The sequence below is a fragment of the Protopterus annectens genome, chromosome 2.part0, assembly GCF_019279795.1.
Source record: "Protopterus annectens isolate FY-2018-M chromosome 2.part0, PAN1.0, whole genome shotgun sequence".
Classification (NCBI taxonomy): Eukaryota; Metazoa; Chordata; order Ceratodontiformes; family Protopteridae; genus Protopterus; species Protopterus annectens.
This window is the reverse complement of record NC_056728.1, coordinates 69,222,277-69,244,365: the sequence shown is the minus strand read 5'-3', so window position 1 is coordinate 69,244,365 and position 22,089 is coordinate 69,222,277. Positions and strand designations below refer to the sequence as shown.

Genomic DNA, 22,089 nt, shown 5'->3' with positions numbered 1-22,089 from the left:
GGGGGCACAACGGCCTTGGGACTAAGACTTTGGAATTCCGTCCGACTGTGGGACCGCCTGACGACAGGATAACCCAAGTGTGATGACTGCAGCAGGGTAACACGAACATCCACAATGCTTTGCCAGAGATGGCCTGCACCTGTCTCCCTTGGGATTCCAGATACTGGCTAAGGCTCTTGCCACCGCTATAGTGCCTTTTTAGGCAAGGTTCAAATGACAAATTCACCACCATGACATGTACAAGCAAGCAAAATCTGAGGGTATTGCTACTCAATGCTAGAAATCTAAACCTCAAAATGCGCTCACTCGAGGCACTTCTTAAGATGGAGAACATCGGCATCTGTGCAGTGTCAGAGACCTGGTTCAAGGCTCCAGAGAGCACCCCTGTGTTACCAGGCTATAATTCATGCCACACCTTTCAGCCACCTAACCTGGACCGAAACACTAAAGGTGGAGGTGTGTCCGTATTCATTAATATCCACACCTCCAGGCTAGTTGCCCAGCATAATGCATCCAAGATTATCCAAGTGCAACTAACTCTGGGCAAGACCACAATCCAAATTATAGCTTGCTACAAATCCCCCACCATGCCCCAGGATTCCCACTTCTCATTTTTTGATACACTGGAAAATATTAGGGTACAACCCAACACCCTAATAATGGGCGATTTCAACTACTCCTGTTCCTACTCTTTTGCTCAACATTTTCTGGAATTCATAAATTCCAACACCTTGGATCAACTTATCCACACCTCCAGCAGGGGCAGCAATATCCTAGACCCGGTCATTACCAACATGGGTGACCAGTGTTCCACACCAAAGGTCAATTCCTCGTTGGTCAGATCTGACCACAAGCTAAGCACCCTAGACATTCACATCCCACCCCCACTAGGGTAACTACCATAAAAAATTTCTCCAAAGCCAACTTCACACGTCTTAAGACAGAAGTAGCAAACTTTGTGACACCCATGCAGATAGACAATTGAGGTACAACTGCTGAATTAAACACAAATGTACTTTATAAAGCACTTACACGAGTGCATGGATCGTGCTATCCCTAACAGAGCCAAGATGCTATTGTCCAAAAAAATTAAGCCAATTTGGTGGTCCCCGCCATAAACAAACTCTACAACAGAAGAAAGAAATTGTTGCAAAAAATACCATGATTGGAGGAACTCCCTAATCAGCCTCATTAAGAAGCAGAGATCCCTCATAAAATCATCCAAAGCTAGTTACGAAAACAAAATCACCACTGATTCTAAATACAACTACTAAGCACTCTATAGCTATGTCGAGCATGTCAATGGCAACACTCAGATCTTCTCTGAGTTACAGCACAATGGCACTAAATATACATAACCAAATGATATTGCCAACATCCTGGCAGAAGTTCAGTGCTAACCTTACCCCCCTCTCACCCGCTAAAGGACCCATCTCTAAACCGGAAGAATGCATAGTTCCTGTAATCACGGCTGCACAGGCAAAAACCACATTCGCCAAAGCCAAGAACACAGTATCCATGGGACGTGACAACATCCCAGGCTGCATTCTACACGAACTACAGAACGAACTGGCACCCCATCTAAGTACCATGTTCAATCATAACTCATCTAAGGCTTTGTGCCAACTGAATGGCGCACAGTGACTGTTATCCCACTCCACAAAGGGGGAGCCACCATGGACCCTGGGAACTACGGCCCCATTAACCTGACGAGCCTGGTCTGCAAGGCCATGGAACGTAACATCATGGAACTTATAAACAAAGACATTGGTAATCTCCAAACTCTGGACCCTACCCAGTTCGGGTTTGTAAAAGGCAGATCATGTCTCCTAAACCTGAGAGACTTCTTTGAAGCAGTCACCAAAGCTTTAGACGAGGGTAAGGTGGTTCACACAGCCTATCTAGATATTGCCAAGGCTTTCCACAACATCCCCCACCCACTCTGGAATTCTAGATAAACTCACTAAACTAGGTATAAATCCCTATGTCACAAGATGGGTTGCCAACTGCCTCACTGACAGAACCCACACTGTGAAAATAGCAGACTCCTAATCCGACTTCGGACCAGTGACAAGTGGATTACCACAGGGTTCAGTCCTGGGTCCTCTCCTGTTTGGCATCTACTTCCCTGAAGAACAGGCTAACACAGAAGGTCTTTGGTTAACAAAGTTTGCAGATGACTGCAAACTACAAGCCATAATCAAAACTGCTAACAATGTGGACATCCTACAAAAGAGCCTCACTGAGACAGATGCCTGGTGTCAAAGCCATGGCCTCAAGCTCAATGCCAAAAAGTGCACTGTCATCCCCTTTGGTAAAAACTCCACACCCATGAACTACCACATAGGCGGTAGTCTACTTAACACTGAAAGTGTGATAAGAGATCTTGCGACACAGGTGGAAAGTAGTCTCTCCTTTGATAATCACATCGCCACAGTAGTCAGGAAATCCTTCTACGTGGCACACCTCATCACAAAACGTTTCTCATCCAGGAAAAAAAGAGGTCATTGTTCACCCCTACTCGTCACTCATTAGACCCATTATAGAGTACAACACCCCTTTTGGTATGTACCTCACAAGACATCTACAACAACTGGAAAGGCTACAGAAATACCTCACAAAGATGATTACCGGCCTCAAACACATGCCATATGCAGACCATCTCAAAAAACTACAGTTTTACTCCGTCGCATATCGCCTACTCAGAAGCAATCTCTGCCTAACATACAAAGCTATGTCAAACCCAGAGCTGTTGGACATGCTCCACTTAAAGAAATCCCAATCCCTCTGAGCTACACGCTCTAGGGACCTAAACCTGGTCACCACAATAAACAGAACATGCTGGAGAGATAGATTTCTGCCCCAGAGACTCCCCATACCCTGGAACAAACTACCTATCTATATCAAACAAACCTCCTCATTAGCACTCTTCAAGAAAAATCTTGATAATTAGATGGGAAATAGGAAATTCACCCCGGGGATCACTTCTGTGGCTCTGCTCGACAGTGGCACAGGAAAATAATTTTCTTGGATGCGAAAGCCAGGGTACCTTTTTGGCTAGGCTTATATAGGCCCTAGGGCCAATAGCCTAGTACCTACCTATGAACCTAAGACAGGCTGTGTTTCTTTAGGATGTCTCAAACAGCTCAAATGAGGTCTAGAAAGAGGGGAAAGGTACAAAGTCTGCCTTTTTTCAATAAAAATTCTGTAAAAAAAGTATAAAATGTGAAAAGTTCTACAAAAAGTACAGTTTTGTACCTACCATAAATGTAGATGTTCGAGGATTCCATTGCTGCAGTCCTGACTATTGGGTATAGTCCGCGTCCAGTCGGCCCGAATACCAGAGTATAAGGCTGGCGTCGGTCAGGGCGCATTAGACTGACGTCAGTACGTCAGGGTACTAATGCGCATGACCGACGTCATATCCTCAGTCTTTTCTTGCCCCAGATGTCAGAAGACCTTAAAAAGACAAGTCCCAAAAAACCTGCACCAAAAACATGTACAATATATACAACAATATATACAAAAATATAAGCATGTAAACTCACCTACACAACCACCCCTAAATACAGGGGGAAGGAGGGAGGGTAAATTGGACTGCAGCAATGGAATCTCGAACATCTACATTTATGGTAGGTACAAAACTGTACTATGTTCTTCGTCTTCCATTGCTGCAGTCCTGACTATTGGGTAGAATCCCAAAGCAGAGGTAGGGAGGCTGGCAAATCATAAAGAAGTAGGAGCTGACAACATGCCTTGCAAAACAGCTGTGGCAAAACCAGCCCTAGACTTAGAGTAGATAGGAAGGTGATAATGCTTAGAGAAAGTATGCACTGAACTCCAAGTAGCTGCTTCCAAAATATCCTTAGTTGCCACCCCCCTTAGAAATGCTGTTGAAGTGGCAGTAGCCCTAGTGGAATGAGGCCTAATCCCAGCTGGAATCTCCTTGCCATGATGGGAATAACAAAATGCAATGCAAAAGCCAATCCACCTAGAAATAGTTTGTTTTGACACAGGCTTGCCCTGTGAACTCAAAGCAAAAGAAACAAACAACTGCTGGGACTGCCTAAAATCCTTAGTTCTGCTTAAATAATAGCAATTGCCTGTGTTCATCTAAAGTGTGCAAAATCTTTTCCCCTTTATTTTGAGGGTCTGCATAAAGCGTAGGCAAATGAATAGTTTGGTTTAAGGACACACTAGAAACCACCGTAGGCATAAAGGTAGGATTGCTTCGAAATGATACCCTGTGCTTGTCGAAAATCTAAAACTGCTCTACTGCCATAAGGGCCTGCAACTCAGACACCCTTCTTGCAGAAGTAATAGCCAACAGAAAAGCAGTCTTCCATGACAAGTATTTCAATTCAGCAGTAGCTGCAGGCTCAAAAGGTTGTAGAGTAAGTTTTTCCAACACAAAATTGAGATCCCAAGCAGGAGTAGGAGCTCTTCGTGGGGGTCTTATATTCTTTGCCCCTCTAAGAAACTGCTTGAACAAAGGATGCGAAAACAAAGGTGGGTCACAATCATAGTGAGCTGAAATTGCTGCAGCATGAATCTTAATGGAAGAGAAGGACAAACCTTTGTCCAATAACTCAGTAAGATATTGAAGAGCCACACTCAAATTAGGCTCAGAAATCTCCAAATTCTTTGCTGTACTCCAAAATAAAAATCTCTTCCATTTTTCTGCGTACACTCTCCTTGTACTAGGTCTTCTAGCTTCCATAATCACATTTAAAACTTGTTGAGGAAGTTGAGACCTGTTGTGTTTCAACACAGAATATGCCAGGCTGTTAGATGAAGAGAATGAAGCTTGACATTGAGCAGATGACCGTCCTTCTGAGATAACAGATGAGGAATCAGAGGTAAAGGCCATGGAGGCTTCTGTACCAGACTCGTAGTAGTGGGTACCAGTGTTGCCGAGGCCAATCTGGAGCTATCAAAATCATCCTTGGCCTGTCTTGTCTGACTTTTAATAGCACCTTTGGAAGAAGAGGCAGAGGTGGAAAGGCATACACATGAAGGTTTTTCCAACTGAAAGACAGAGCATCCACTTTCCAAGCTGTGTGATGAAACCCCTTTGTGCAATACTTTGGCAGCTGGTGGTTTAGTGGAGAAGCGAACAGATCTATGTCTGGAGTTCCCCATGACACTGTCAGTTTCTGAAATACATGAAGATCCAGTTTCCACTCGTGGGGATCCATGATTTGTCTGCTTAACACATCTGCTAAGGAGTTCTGTGCTCCTGGCAGAAACCTTGCCTGAAGAGTTAGTTGCAAGCTTAGCGCAGTCTCCCATAAAATCATTGCTTGCCTGCATAGAGGATAAGAATGTGTTCCCCCTTGCTTGTTGATGTACCACATGACAGTTGTGTTGTCTGTTAGAATCAACACCTGCCCTGGAAGAAGTAACTCCTTGAAAGCCATTAATGCAAACTGGACTGCTAACATCTCCTTCATGTTGATATGTAGATGCTGTAGTCTGGCAGGCCACTTGTCTTGTATCCACTTTCCATTTAGATGAGCTCCCCAAGCAAGGTCCGAGGCATCTGTCGTTAAGATCTGACTTGCCTCTGGCCGGGTCACAGAGAGTCCCTTGTTTAGGTGACATTCCTGAGCCCACCACAAGAATTCTTTTCGAAGGCAAGGTATTATTTGAAGGACAGTGTCCAAATCCTGGCAGTGCTGTGTCCATACATTTTTGAGATACCACTGTAGCTTCCTCATATGCAGTTTGGCATTGGGAAGCACCAGAATACAAGATGCCATGAACCCTAATGCTTGAAGGACTGTCCTTGCAGTCAGCACGGACTGATGAGATAGTTGATGGAAGTAAAGTGACAGACTCTTTTGTTTGTCCGGGGTTAAAAGGCCATCTGGGCTGCTGTATTCAGTCTCACACCCAGAAAGCACATGTCCTGAGAGGGTACTAGACTGGACTTTATTTCGTTCACAGAATACCCTAGGCATCTTAGCACTGCTATAACATATTCCAGATGTTGTAGAAGGTCTTCCTTTTCTTGAGCCAGAATCAGGCAGTCGCCCAAGTAAGGATAGATTTGAATTCCTTGAAGCCTGAAGTAAGCTATCACTGGGGCCAGAACCTTTGTGAATACTCTGGGCAGTAGATAAGCCAAAGGGCAATGCAGAGAACTGATAATGAGAATTTCCAGCTCGAAACCGCAGATACTTCCTGCAACTTAGCCTTATAGGCACATGAAGGTAAGCTTCCTTGAGATCTAAAGTTACCATCCAGTGATCTTTGCCCAGCAGAGGTAAAAGCTGTTGTAACGCCAACATCTTGAACTTGGGAATGTCCAAAACGTGTTGAGGAGAGATAAATCCAAAATTGGTCTCCACGTGTTCCCCTTCTTTGGTACAAGGAACAGGCGAGAATAAAATCCTAGGCCCCTTTCTGATACAGGGACTGGCTGAATGGCCCCTATCTGAAGTAACTGAGAAACTTGCTTGTGAGCCTCTTTTCTTTGTGGAGGAGGAACGTCTGGCATGCCTTTGAAAGGGGCATTGTATGGAAATAAAATCTGTAACCGTGGTGAATGATATCCAACACCCATTTGTCTTGAGTAATTAAATCCCAATTTTCTTTGAAAAGAGACAGTCTTCCTCCCAAAGGAGCTGCCAGACGGAATCTGCTGGCAGCTGAAAAGACAGGTCATTGGGTCTGTTTACGAAAGGACTGACCCCTGCCCTCACCAGAAGTCTGAGCAGGTGAACTCCTTGTCTAGGCCTAAAAGAACCTTGAGCCCTGCCCCTACCACGTCTAGACCTACCCCTAGACTGGGAATCATAAGCAGGATATGTCCACCCCTTAGCAGGCCAATTTCTACTAAACTTTGGTGGCTGCACCTGCAAAAATCTTTAACAGTTTGCATAGACTTAGCTTTGTCCTCCATTTTCTTTAAAACTGCTTCCACAGGCGATCCAAACAACACATCAGACTGTAAAGGAGCATCCAAAATCCTTGTCTTAACATGCTCAGCTAAATTCTGATCCTTCAACCAGGCATGCCTGCGAAGAACAGAACTGGTAGCAGCCACCCTCGAGGAGGCCTGTACAGCATCAAAACCACATTGCAAAGAATGCTTACCCACTTGTTCAGACACATGAACCAAATCCAGCAACTCTTTACACTCAATACCTTCCGCCAAAGCATCCACCTTAGATTTCAATTGTGAAAGGAGATAATTCTGATATTTTAGCATGTGAAACTGACAATTCAATGCTCTCATGGCTAGAGTGGAAGAAGTATACACTTTCTTTCCCCACCTATCCAAAGCCCTTGCCTCTTTATCAGTGGGAACAGGATTTTTAACCACAGAAGCCTTAACACCTTTAGGCCCTTGAGAAATTGTTTCTGGGTCCGCCCTAGGACTCTTAAACAAATATTTATGAGCTTCGGGCACCCTATAATACCTATCAGGCTTAACAGGAGCAGGAGGCAAAGAGTCAGGGTTCAGGCAAGCCTCTGCAAAAACATCTTCCACCACATTCAACACAGGAGGAATAGCTAAAGGCCTATGCTGGGGTAAAAACAAGAATTCCCTAAGCCTTTTCCTGGAATCAGAGTAATCCTGGCCTTCCCATTTAAAGTGCTCCTCATGGAATGCAGAGTCTCTGAAAATGAGAAATCCTCAGGCGGAGAAGCTGTAGGAGTGGAATCATCCACATCAGAATCAGAATAAGTAGGATACTCCTGCATATCTTCCACAGAAGATTCTGAAGCCTCTGAACACTGTTCAAAACTATCAAACTCGGTTCCACCCTAGGCCTCTTATCAGGCGGGGCATAGAACCTCTAATCATAGTAATCAAATCCTCTGCCATTTTAAGCATATGTTTCTTAGGTACAGAACCCGAAATGCTAGGAGAAGCCCCGACTGAAGCTGAACTAGGCCTACCTCTCAAAGAAGTTTTGGCAACAGAAGGAGAGGCTCTAACTACCTTGGGAAGAGAGGGAAGAACAGTCACCTGAGAAGCCCCTCAGCCTGGCCTACCTCCTGAGAGGGCACATCCTGTAATAGTATAGTTTCAGCCTGGGACTCCATGGAAACTCCTGGCAAAACCTCCGGCTCCCCTGAGCCTTCTAAAGAACCGACGTCCGGGACTGCCGGTTCATCGACCCTAGGCTTCACTGTTTTATCCTTGCGCTTCTTGGAAGCGGGCGCCGGAGCATCCGGCGGCATTTTATAATTGCAACGCTTCCCAAACACTAACCTGGCACAGTCTAACCTCCTCTTAATAGTGCGTTTGTTAAACCTAGCACAAGAGCGGCAACCAACAACGTCGTGCTCAGGCCCTAAACAAGGTATACACAAGGTATGATAATCCCTATGAGGTATCTGTTTCCCACAAGAAATACAGTTATTCACTTTTTCTGACATCCGGTAAAATACTGAGGCAAGAAAAACCAAAATGTTCCCAACGGGTACTTAGCCAACTCTGTTTCGGTCTGAAACTCCGGTTTCGGAAATATTTCAGAACGCCAACCTGCACTCGCAAAACTGCTTCTGCATCGGACCATGCGGCAAAAGACTGAGGATATGGCGCCGGTCATGCGATTAGTACCCTGACGTACTGACGTCAGTCTAATGCGCCCTGACCGACGTCAGCCTTATACTCTGGTATTCGGGCCGACTGGACGCGGACTATACCCAATAGTCAGGACTGCAGCAATGGAAGACGAAGAACATCCTGTAATTGTTTTATTTTTCCAATAACGATGCAGTAAATATACAGAATGTGATAAGCTGTACAGAAAAATTACTTATTCCCCTGCATAAATGCTATAGGGCTCAACTGTTTCTCCCAACATGCACATGAACAGAGCCACAGCTCCGGGCTCCTGATGCTGCTACTTCCAATAAAAAGCTGTATTACCTAATTTTGTGTTACACTTTTCTGGTTATACAAGCAACTGTCATTGGGAGAAGTTATACATTTAAAATTTCAACCAAGTAAGAAAAGGGTCAGAACTTCTTTACTAAATGCAGAAAAAGTGATTTTTTTCCCACTCAAGAAAAGTGACTTTACACCTCAGCAGTTAATCCATCCAGTTTTTGCATACCTTGAGTGTTATGACTGACTTTTACCTGGGTTAGGAATAAAGAAAATCCTTACTTCAACTCCAAAAGAGAGAGTCAATCATTTGCCCAAACTCGGTGAGCTCATGAGTACAAATGTTATTTCGTTGCTTTCTCTAACTGCTAAATGGACATAAAAGAGTCTGAGGTAAACAAAGTTATTATTATTATTTGCATTTAACCGGGTTGGTCCAGCTGGGTAAGAATTACCCTTTTTCAGTGGAGACCCGAGGGGAAAAGCCCCAAACAGACATACAAATACATACGAATAGAGACAAATTAACAATATTACAGAGGAAAACAATATTATGGGTACAATGGATAAGAAAAACAAACAATGAAAGTTTGATATTTCAGGCAGTCATAGTTTAGAATCAAGCTAGCTATATAGCTAGCTATATTTTCTTATGTTTTGAGTTTAAACCATTTTATTTTACATTTCTCTGTAAAAGGGTATTATATGCTTCAATTATCAAACCATATTGTCGCAAAATTTTCTTTACATAAAGTTGCTTATTATTCTACTTCAAACGTGTAAAGGGCTGCTTAATGGCTAATTATTGATTTATACAAGGATGACTGTACAAAGGTGGTAAACTACAACTGTTAGCATCTGCCTTTTCACAGTAGACACTGCTAATCTACATATGTCATAAGTTAACAGTAGGGTTGGTTTATTTTACAATTTTACACCACCTGTGACCTTGCAGTACCAGATTGGGTTTGGCTAGCAACATTGCCTTTCTATAAATTAAGGGTTACTGCTAATGAAAAAGGTATTAAACACTCCCCAAAAACACTGTAGTAGGACAGTACTGAAAGCAACTGGAACGAGAGCACGGTAGACGAATTCTAGGAAAGCTAAAGTTAATAAATCTGCTCTCCAACCTAAACATAGCACAGTAAAAGAAACAGCACGGTCAAGTCTCAAATGACCAGAGCTGATCAAAACTTTTAATGGACATCAGTCTAAGATCAAGGTAATCCTTCAAACTGCAACCTCACTTTAATAAAGTTTTCTGAAGTTCAGCCTCTGACTACAAGCTACGACTAAAGCAAAGGATACACTTTACTTTTTCTTAGCTATGATCTAGTTCTGTGCTGCAGTACTTAAAAAAAAAAAAAAAAAAAAAAAAAAAGAGTCTGTTTTGGTACCCCAAAAATTAATCTAACACCAAGCTTACAGAGTCCCAAGATCACTACTGCAGAGGAAATATTAAAAAATAAATTGCATTATGTTTGCAAGGGAAGGGGACACTCCTCACGACAGTGCTGTACTCATACACCAGGATCTCTAAATATACTACCCCTGAGGTCACAGCAACTTAAAAAAGCGATAATTTATTCCCTTTCTCCCAGCTGGCTCTGACATCAGAGGTAGTACAAGCAGTGCTAAGGGTAGGGTTAGCCACCTGTCCCACTTAGAGAGGGACAGCCCCTCTTTGTGCAGTTGTGTACATCAAAAAAAATGGCAAATGTCCTGATATTTTAGGACAAAATTATTTCATAAGTTTTCTTCAATGGTTGCATAAAAATTATTTTTTATCTGAAACCCCTATATATTACATGAAATACCATAAGCAACTCAGCTACAAGAATAAGTGCTTATTTTGACAAAAAAGTTAAGTTCTATCCTTTGTACTGGCCATGGGTATGTTCTGTCCTGCAAAATCTGACATGTCTACAAAAAATTTCCCACTTTGGGCATTTGAAAAGGTGGCAACCCTAGCTCAGGGGTTTGGAAGTAAAATTCCCACCATCAGAGAGTGCAGAGGGTATGACCTCTTCTGCAAAACACAGTTAGTTATTTAAATGTAATTACCAAAATACAAGATATCAGTATGATATGCAGTACATTTAGCACAGTATACACAGGGTTGGTTTGTCCAAGACGACCCATTTAGAACTATATTATACAGATGCATTTATGATTTTAATCACAATGCCATCATTATTCAAAGTAGACAAATTACTGAAAGAAATCTAGAATTAACTACTATATATCTGCTTCTAAATCATGAAATTAAGGTGTAAAAAGGTAACATTAATATTATACCCATTTGCTGAGCATGGTGCTGCATCATAAGTTCCAGTTCTTGTTTGTGCTGTTCCTTCAGTCGATCCAGCTCAAACTTCTGCCGGCTCTGCAGCACAGCTACCTCCTGAGCCCGATAATCATTCATCATCTGCCTAAGTTCTGTAAGTGCCGCTTCCTTCTCCTTTTGCATATTGGACTGGGATAGTTCAAGCTGTGCTGTATGAATATTAGCTAGGCTCAACCTCAAAGCTTCCAGTTCTAAATGGTGTTCAGTCTAAAATGGCAAAATACAGTACACTAGATGAAATGGACGAATCAAAGGTCAGTTTTCTTATTTAAATACACATGTCCGGCAGTTCATGAGGTTAATTAAGCCTATTCATAATCAATGTCGACACTACCTGCTGAAAAAAAAAAAATGAAGCTCACACGTATACTTGATGTATACACACGTGTGTGTGCATATATATATATATATATATATATATATATATTTATATATATATATATATATATATATATATATATTTATATAAAACAATAGCAGCAAAAGCACCTATACCAGGCACTGAAAAACTGCTCAGAATGGCAAATTCCTCACTACTACTCCACAGCCCAACACACAACTGAAGTGCACGATGGTATTTGCAAAGAAAAGCAACACTCAAAAGGGAAAATTCGTAACACTTATGTAATCATAGCAATTTGTCAACAGACCACAAAATCAGAAATACAGTTATACACATAAAAAGAACTACTGTGGGTTTAATTTTTTTCTTACCTGCACTTGAAGCTGCCACTTCTGAAATTCAGCCTGATGTGCGGAATTGATTTGTTCACGAAGATTGTCAAACAACTCTTGTTGCTCTTGGGTGAGTTCATCTCGAAGTTGCTTTATATCATTCTGATGTTTCTCCATTAATTCAATAACTTCCCGTTCATGTTCTCGCTCATGAACCTAACCAACCAATGGTGCACAGTTTTTAACAAAAGCAATTGCATAACATGGAAACATTACTTTAATTCTAGTAAGATCATTTATGTTTATTGTACCTGCCTGGGGAGGATGACCTGGTCAGTCATTTTCTCTCAGCTAAACAATACTTCAAGTCTGAAAATGTTAAGAGGTGTGTACACTTCCAACTCTAGACTTCCATAATCCATGCCTGCTCTCAAAATAGGAGATACCTGATCTTGCAATACACATTTTTTTTAAATATATTAACTGATAATTATGAAGTAGTTTTCTAAATTATCTAACCCTTAATGTCAAATGAATCGCACCAAAGCAATACAATTTAGCACCAAGAGCAAGTAGATTTATAGCTTCATCTTAAACCTCACATTCATAGATATTCAAAGGGCCACCAAGTTCTATTCCATTCTATTCATGCCTTGCCAGTGCACCCTCCCCTCAGGCTGCACCTCCTTTTTCCAGAAGGATCATACAGGTCAGTTCAGGTGTAAATGTGAAGAGAAACATCCAGTCATTGAGATTACAATTAAAAGGAAGACCATGAGAAGCATTGCTTGACATGTAGGGGAAGTTTATTCCAAAAGTTTTGAAGGTACTGGAATATAAACTGATCCCTCCAACATATGTTTTTTTCTGTACGTAAACATTGAGCGCCACTACAAATCCGGGTGGAGAAACTGGTCTTGCACAGAAACAGGACGTTCAAGACGATTGGGTCACTAATGGCTTATTAAGTGAGTCAGAACCCCCCCCCCAAACGTTTGCAAAATAAGGAATGAACGGATAGTTCCCAGCCACTGTAGCTAAACAGTAATGTTAGGCCTGTGATCTTTCTGGCCTGGAACCTTTGGGGTCTTTTTAGTTGTTTTATATCTTTAGTGGAATATATCCCAAAGAGTGCTGTACTCAATAATTAGCCTAATCAATGTTGAGTAAAAATGGAGTGATTACCTCTTTTAGTCCATAATATTAATTTGTAATTAGTTGGGCTAAATAAAAGCATTTCCTGGCAATTATTGTCACGTGATAGTTAAAAGCGGGAGAAGTATCAACCCAGGTACCTAGGTCCCAGACTACATTTTCATTTTGTATTGATGTGTTGTCTATACAGTACAAGGACAGGAAGGGCCATCTAATAAAAGTGATAACACCATATTTAACATTTACTATAAGCCCATTTTTAGTACACAAAAAGTTTACTGTGAAGAATTTATTTAGAGAGTTTGGGAGTCGCAGGGTGACCACCTTCAGTCTGCACTCTTCTGCAAACTTTGTTAGCCAGAAGTCCTGGACCTTTTGCTCCGGGATCTGAAAAGAAAATTCCAAAAATAGTCCAAGCAAACAGCCCTGCGGGACACCGCTAGTCACTTCCATATTTTCCGATGACATAGTGCGAGTTCCGTCTTTCAGCCAGTTTGCTATCCATCTTGCCACATATGGCCTGATTTTCAAAGCACTTGGCTTTTGTATGATGCCAGTTTGGGGAATGGTGTCAAAGCCAGATCAGATACATCATATGCACTGAACGGCCACCATCTACAACCTCTGTAAGCCTTTCAAAAGAAGTTTACCAGATTAACCAGACAGGATCTAATCAAATGCCAACAAGTATTTCCAGTAATACCTTCTGTCTTCCAAAATATTCATTAATAATCTTTATAATTATTTCATCATTCTACTTTGCTCAGTTTATACAACCACCTTACTAGAACCTGTACATTAAAATTTTCAACCAGACTGACATTTTCTTGATGCATCAAATTTTCCTGCCATAATCCCTGTGCTCACAAATTTATTAAAACAAAATGGTCACTCATACATTACATCAAAATTTCCTTAGATAAATTTTACTAATCTGACAGCTTAGCCCAGAAGAATTAGTTAAGAGTTACTAACTAGCTTCTCCCTGTCAGTACTGGTCTTGTTTCTTTTGCTCTTAATTCATCTGCTTTATGACAATGCGCAAGTCATTCAAACAAACTGTGCTCCTCCGTCACCCAGAATACATACAGGCAGCTGTACCTAATGAGTTTACTTAACAAAAACACAACACAGTAGTAAGTCCGTCACAAAAATAAGACAAGATTCCACTTGACATTGGTCTTGAATTATAACCACATCAAGGCGGTTAAGTAAATAACTAAATGGGCCAAGTGCAAGACAAAACAACAGGGAATATATAAAGCATCACTCTGGAATGTTCTTTGCCAGATTTTAATACCAGAATATCAGTATTTTTCTCTACTTAGACAACAAGAAAATTTGCCATTTTTTCATTGTCACTATAAACTAATGCGGTACTTAACCTATACGATTGCAAGTTCTTAAAAAAAAAAAAAAAAAGATGAATAATGCTGTCAAATGCTTTTCTCTAATTTAGTCATACCATACTGAGGTTCATGAAGCTTCTCTATACAGCTATTTTTGGTAAAAGACTTTTCTTTTACTACCTTTCTGCTTCACTGCCACAGGTGATTTTATATATGTAGCGCTAACTGTATATCGTGAAATCCACAACACTACATTTTATTTTCCTGAAACAAAAATATTGAACAATGAAAACCCTGAAGAGCCAATTTTTCTCAGGGCAGGTAAACACTTGTCCAAGCTGGACTATGTAAAAGCCACCTAGGTGGGGAGCTATGCCCCCCACAAAACATACAACTATATATACACAGACTCTGGGATCGCACTGCAGTGGGGAAAAGGGCATATTTCCCCACATTGGACAACTCTCTATCACCAAAGGAAAGGTCTTTTCCTTTTACTAGACTCACCTTCCTTGTATTTAGCTTTCTAAACACACTTAAGATAACATCTTCAGAAAATGTACCTAAAGGGCATGAGTACTATATCATCCAAAGTTGTCATTCTTGGGGACTTCAAGTTGTGGTGTAGACATGAATCTGTTGTGGGTCAAGGGATAATAAACTACGGCAGTATAAAAGCATTCCAACCTTACCACGCTCAGGAGGAAGAACTAGTGCTGTTTCAACCAAAACAGTACTATAAACCAGCACTTCTCTCTTGTTCTCGTTTATCTTCTGTATTACCCTTGAGGAAAAGACTGGTGGGAGACACTGCTTTATTGAGAAAGCATCTTTTGCCTATAGTCTTGTTGTTTGTGCCATAGTCCAAAATATTCTTAGTATTTTTTTTATCTGGAAAAGCAAAACTTAAGTTTTCATCACTGGATCACTTTTGCAGCAGCCTAAGTTATATGGGACATATTCTGCCAAGGACTGAACAGCTGACCAGTGTCCAAAATTTTAGGGTACTTTCCACACAACCTAAAAACTATACCACTTGAGGAGAGAGGTATAAAGTCAGCAGTAAGGGTGCCAACATTTCAGAAACTTCTTGTTGCTGAAGACCGCTGTGTCCTCTGGCTTTGGAGGATAGATATTTTGGTTGGTGCTTCTTAATAGTTGGGCAGGTAAGTATCCGTTTTGGGGATGCCTTCCATTTTCACCATTTTGTATGAGGAAAAGTTAAACTTTCCTGTCGGAAAATATTAGGAATTTGGACTATTGATTTTACTGGTTGCCACTAAAGCATTTTACCTCAGAACTTGAATTTTTAGTCATGAGGCAATAGTTTTATTCCAAGGCTTCACTAACAACTTTTTAGATACAGTTTTCTATATAGATTTGGCCCTGGGGCCTAGCTCCTTAGTTGTAATCTCCCCCAACCCCTATTTGTGAGAAGAGAAGTTATATGGGAGGCTTCAGTCTTGACTCAGGCGGCTGGTGAGTGACTCGGCTGTGGTCATATCAGGTTCATAGGATTCGTAACTTTGGCTGTGATGCAGTGGTTGCGTAATGGAGTGTAGCAATAATAGGGGTGAGTGATTAAGGAGACATACCTGGCTGAAGGTGCAGATTTTCAGTATCCTGTTAGAAAATGAGTTCCTATTTTGTTCCCCCCAGCTGTGTAGGTGATTAAAAAGTTGTAGGAAAAGTATGTTTATTCCAGAAAAAAAGAAGTTATGTACTCACCATAACATTCCATCCGAGTAGTTATACTTCATTTTTCTGCAATCTGTGGGTATACGGATCCGCATCGGATCCGAGCAGGCAACTTTTTTCTAGCATCTGCTCAGAGCTCCTTCCCTTACCCATAATGCCCTACCATCTCCTATCTTCCCTCAGATCAAGTTTGCTGCAACTAACAATATATATGCAACTCAACCCAATAACCAACCTGAAAACAGGATAAGGTCTGGGGGATGGAGGGAGGGAATGTTGCAGACGAATGAAGTATAACTACTCAGATGGAACGTTATGGTGAGTACATAACTTCTTTATCTGAAGTAGTTAACTTTTAGTTATGTACTTACCATAACTTTGGATGTATGGGATCCATCCCGCCTACATTCATAACTGATGGGTTCGGAGCCGATCCATCGGCTCCGACTCGGCCACTATACACTAGAACGAAGTCTCTGATTGGCTGGGCTACCCCTTATCCCATAATGCACCACCCGTGCTTCCCCAGATCTTGTTTGTTCACTTTCATACATACATACAGGTACAGAACACATACCAATAACTGTAACCAACTAGAGCCCTTCCAGAGGAGAGCTCAACAAGACCAATGTTTCCTCCAAATCCAAAAGGTAGGGGGAAGGAGGGTGGGTATGTATGAATGTAGGCGAGATGGATCCCATACATCCAAAGTTATGGTAAGTACATAACTAAAAGATGTAATGGGATCCTATCTCACCTACATTCATAACTGATGGGACAGTGTCCCTAGCACCTAAAACCCCGGGTGGCTCACTGGAACACACTCCTGAGAACTGCGGAACCAAATGAAGCTCTGCCTCGGGAAGCCACATCAAGCTTGTAATGAGAAATGAAGGTGTGCAGAGAAGACCAAGTAGCAGCCGCACAGATATCATCTATTGAAACTTTGGAATGAAAAGCTACAGAGGTGGCCATAGCCCTGGTAGAATGAGCTTTGGTTGGGAAAGGCAACTCTTTGCCTGACTGGGAATAAATGAAAGAGATGCAATCCTTAATCCATTTGGCAATTGTGGCTTTGGCAACTGGAAGACCTAACCTATTCTCCGCAAAGGACACAAACAGTTGGTCAGATTTTCGAGTCTGAGTGGTCCTATGCAAGTAAAAACGCAGTTGCCTGTGAACATCCAACTGGTGGAAGGTATATTCTGCTCTATTAGAAAAATTTGGAAAGAAAACTGGGAGCTCCAATGATTGCTGAATGCATAAAGGGGATGCTACCTTAGGCAAAAAGGATGGATTCAATCTAAGGGAAACTCTGTCTTTGTGAAAGATCAAATAAGGAGGGGAAGAACAGAGAGCCTGAAGCTCTGAAACACGCTTAGCAGAAGTTATTGCCACTAGAAGAGCAGTTTTCCACGACAGGAATTTTATATCACAAGTGGCTGCCGGCTCAAAGGGACGGGCAGTTAAGGAGGCCAGAACCAAATTTAAGTCCCAAGGGGGCACGGGATGAGCCATAGGAGGCCTGAAAAGCCAGGCTCCCTTAAGAAAGGACTTGCACAGTCTGTTAGCCATTAAAGAAGGCTCTATAGCAACATGAAAATTAGATATAGCAGCCAATTGAACTTTAAGTGTGGAAACTGAAGAGCCAGAATGAAACAATGAAGCTAGAAATTCCAAGACCTGCGGAAATGGGGCCGTAAGAGGATCAATGCCCCGTTGCTGGGCCCAACAAACAAACCTTTTCCATTTGCTGGAATACAGCTTAACGGTAGACGGCTTGTGGGAAGAAGACAAATAAGTGGTAACCAAGCAGACAGTCGCAGCGACCGGAGGGACAGATAAGAGTGTCCCGACGGATTGGATAACAGATCCGGCACTGGGTCCAGAAACCAAGGGCCCTGTACCGTATACTTCTGAAGAAATGGGAACCAAACCTGATGGGGCCAATGTGGGGCGACCAAAATCATGTGGCACCCGACATGAAGAGCCTTCTGAATCACCCTCGGGAGAAGGGGAATCGGGGGGAAGGCATAAAGCAGACCCGGGGGCCAATTGTGGGCGAGAGCGTCCCTGGGAGACTGTCCCTGAGAGGGTGTCAGAGTGAAGAACTCTCTGCACTTCGCGTTGTTGGGGCTGGCGAACAAGTCGCAACAAGGGAGGCCCCATTTGGCTAAGATCTGCGCAGCCACTCTGTTGTTGAGGGACCACTCGTGGGGCAACAGGAGAGTCCTGCTGAGCCTGTCTGCAATCACATTGGCTTTTCCCGAAATGTGCGTGGCTACTAAGAAACGTCGAGAGGCTATGGCCCAGCGCCATACTCTCATGGCCTCCCTGCAAAGGGGGTAGGACCTGGTTCTGCCCTGCTTGTATATGTGCCAAACTACCGACATGTTGTCGGATAGAATCGCAATAGTACCTTGGGGGAGAGCATGATGAAGTGTTTGTAAAACCAGAAGCACCACTCTCATTTCCAGGATATTGATGTGAAGGTGCGCTTCGCAATCCTGCCAAGTGCCCTGGACAGACCTGTCCAGATAATGACCCCCCCACCCTATCTGGGAGGCGTCCATGGTCACTGTGGCAACAGGGGGCTGAAGGGTGAAAGGACGCCCCCGGTCCAGGTTGGACCGACATAGCCACCAACGGAGGCCCCGACGACAACTGTCCGTAATCAGAACTAGGTGGTTCAGGGGAAGTTCTTGGTATGACCATTGAACCGATAATAGCCACTGCAGCACCCGCATGTGCAGCCTGGCTAACGGTACTAGGAGGATAGTTGCAGTCATCGAACCCAATAACTGAAGAATCTGTCTGGCAGGAACTCGAGATTTGGGTAACAAATTTAGAACCTGTGATTGTAGAACCTGAATTCTCTCTGATGGCAAAAATGCCCGCATCCTTTTTGTGTCTAACTCTGCGCCTATAAAGGTGATAGCTGAGATGCCCGCAGCACAGATTTTTTCCAATTGAAAGTGATTCCTAGCGACAGACCCAAGGTTACTGTGGCCATCAGCGCTCGAATGAGTAGATGCTTGGAGGTGGCAGTGAGGAGCCAGTCGTCGATATAGGGAAACACTTGGAATCCGAGACTTCTCAAGTGAGCTGTCACCACTGCCAGACACTTGGTAAACACCCTGGGGGCTGTGGTGAGACCAAAGGGCAGTGCACGAAACTGGAAACGACTGGTTCCTAGGCGGAAGCGTAAATAACTCCTGGACTCCTGACGTATCAATATGTGATAGTAAGCGTCCTTGAGGTCTATGGAGCACATCCAGACATCCTTCTCCAATAACGGGAGAATGGACTGAAGGGTGACCATTCGGAACTTGGACTTCTTCACAAAACTATTCAAAAGGCTGAGGTCCAAAATGGGCCTTATGTCCCCTGTCTTTTTTGGCACCAAAAATAGTCTTGAGTAAGTTCCTGATCCGATCTGGTCGGCGGGGACGGGCTGGATGACCCCTTTGCTTAGCAGCTTTGAAACTTCTACGGCTGCCAGATCCCATTGACTGGGTGGCACGTCCGGAATTCTCCTTGTAGGAGGAGGGGGCTTGAAAAAGGGGATGAGGTAACCTCCGGTTACAATGCGAAGCACCCACTGATCCTTGGTTATCGATTCCCAAGACTGTGGGTGTTTCGCAAAACGACCCCCGACCGGCTCCAGAGAAGCACAGCCGGGCCACATCCTAGGGACATTGAGGGTAGGAGGAACCACGAAAGGAGGCGTGGTCTCCAGAGTTACAGGGGCCTCTGCCACCTCTAGGGCGGCGTCTTCCTGAATCCCCCCCCTGCCTCTGGAGGGGGGATCACTCGGTGGAGAAGAGAAGAACTTTTGGGATTTTCTGAACCACATTTTCCTTCCTCACTGGGCCTGGGGATAAGGTCTAGAGGGTGCGGAAAAACGGGCCCCAACGGCAGTCAAGGTCTTGCCCTCCTGCTCGCACCGAGTAAGTGTGTCCTTCACCTTGGGTCCAAACAAAGAAGACCCATCAAAGGGGGCGTCGGCGAAGGAAGACTTAAAGGCCTCCGCGAGTGGACACAAGTGTAACCAGGCTTGTCTCCTAAGAGCCACTTCTCTGCCAGCTGCTCTACTCGCCCCTTCGGCTGCATAGGAAATGAGCCTCATGGACGAGTTGACAATAGAAGTTAGGGTAGTCATCTGGGCACCTACGGTCTGTGCTAACGCCTCAGGAAGGTTACCCGCAAGGGACTCTCCTAACTCCTTGAGGAGGTCCCTTTGGAGCCTTGTAAAATGACAGAGATAGTTCAGCGACCACATGGTAAAGGTCGCTGAAGAAAGGGTATGCTTCCCGTACCTATCCATGCTCCTAGAATCCTTATTAGGAGGATGAATAGACATTGAAGCCTCTGCCACTTCCTGCTGAGTGGCAGATGCCACCACCATAGCATCAACTGCAACACCCTTAGTGAGGAATTCCTTCTGGGGAGGGGCTGAAAGAAACTTATTGGGCCTGGCAGGCACCGGTTCCGCCGTATCAGATGTTCCCACACCCTCCGAGAGATTAGGTCCAATAACTCTTCGAAGGGTGGAGACACCCAGGAGGAGGAGGGCTGGGCCCCGAAGGCCTTGAGGAAAACTGACTCCTCAGCGGTAGGGGCTTTGGATTGCCAATCGCCTCTCTGTCTCAAGATCTCAAGGATATCCGAGAAAGAGACGTCATCCGAGGACGATTTGGGGGACCCCTCCACATCATCGAGGTCAGTATCTGAAGTGACGGATTAATCTTGGGAAAACGTGCTTCCTCTTACACAGTTTCTTCCTTGGGGGTTCATCTGAAGCAGATTCAGAAGGACCCCCCAGAAGAAGGGAACCCCCCAAGGGGGTATCCTCAGGCCCTGGGGCCCCACTGTCGTGGGAAAGAATGTCTCCAGAGGCATCAGTACCCAAAACTTGAGACGGTGAGGTAGAAACCTGCTGAACTGGCAAGGTCATGGCCAGCGCACTCCTCATGGCCTCAAAAGCAGGACCTCCAGACTCTGCAGAAGGCACTTGCTCAGAGACCACGGCGGTACCGGGAATACCTGCGGCCGATGCACCGAGGGGAAGACTGGGCATCGAAGAGGCGAGCTCCACAGTGTTGCCCTCGGCCCCTGCCGAGGAAGACCCGGTACCAAACCCTGACACCGAGGACAGGGTTGGAATGAAAGTCGGAGCAGAGAAACTCCGAGGGGGTCCCTGCGATTCCTGGACGATTCCGCTCCGTTCTACCTGCACCAACTCCAACGGCTCCAAGGGGGTCGGAGGAGGAATCAAATGCATGGGATGTGGAGTCGGCTCCAAAGCCGCGTGGGCTGGAGCCGAGATCACTTTGGCAAAAGCTGGGGACTGGAATAGCCTCTGGATAACCCTATCCAAATCTGAATCTGATAACCTAGAGGATTTGGAGGAAACAGATTGGGGCCGAGAAGACTTCTGCCTCGGCTCCGATAAAGCAGGGGATCGGCTCCGAAAGGGTTCCAGCACTATCGGACCCGAGACCGGGACCGTTTGCAACAGTATCGGCGCCGAAGGAGGCTCCGGAGCTGAGGGGGAAGAGTCTGAGCTGCACACCTCCAACGGCTCCGAGACCAATGGAGCCGAGGTAGGTGATTGGCCTCTCGATGCACTAACCTGCGGCTCCGACACCAATGGAGCCGAGGGAAGAGGCACCGAGGCAGACTCTTCAGCCATCGGCTCCGAAGCCATTGGAGCCGAGGAAGAAGAAGTTGACCCTTGTTTCTTAGCTGTCGGGTCCGACGGACTGGTCTGAGCCAACGATCTATGCTTCTTGGGTGTCGGGCCCGACGGACTGGTCGGAGCCGACGATCTCTTCTTTTTAGAAGCTGGAGATGAAGCCAAAGCTTCTTCAAATGAAGGCTTAATCAGACCCCTAAGTATCAATTTGTTTTTTCTCTCCTGGAGAAACCTGGAGGAAAAAGCGTGACACACACTGCAAGTATCCTGTAAATGTTTAGGCCCTAAACAGTACACGCAGACAGCATGGCTGTCT

General features: G+C 44.1%; 1 protein-coding gene across 1 annotated transcript in view; it reads right to left on the bottom strand.

Moving 5' to 3' along the window:
* PCNT (pericentrin) overlaps window positions 1-22,089 on the bottom strand; it is a gene marked incomplete in the record, with an annotated part of 2,997,294 nt that overhangs the window by 2,569,857 nt on the left and 405,348 nt on the right. Inside the window, 2 exon segments of the mRNA XM_044060288.1 lie at window positions 11,150-11,405; window positions 11,913-12,089. Of these exon segments, the coding sequence (XP_043916223.1) occupies window positions 11,150-11,405; window positions 11,913-12,089 (433 nt within the window).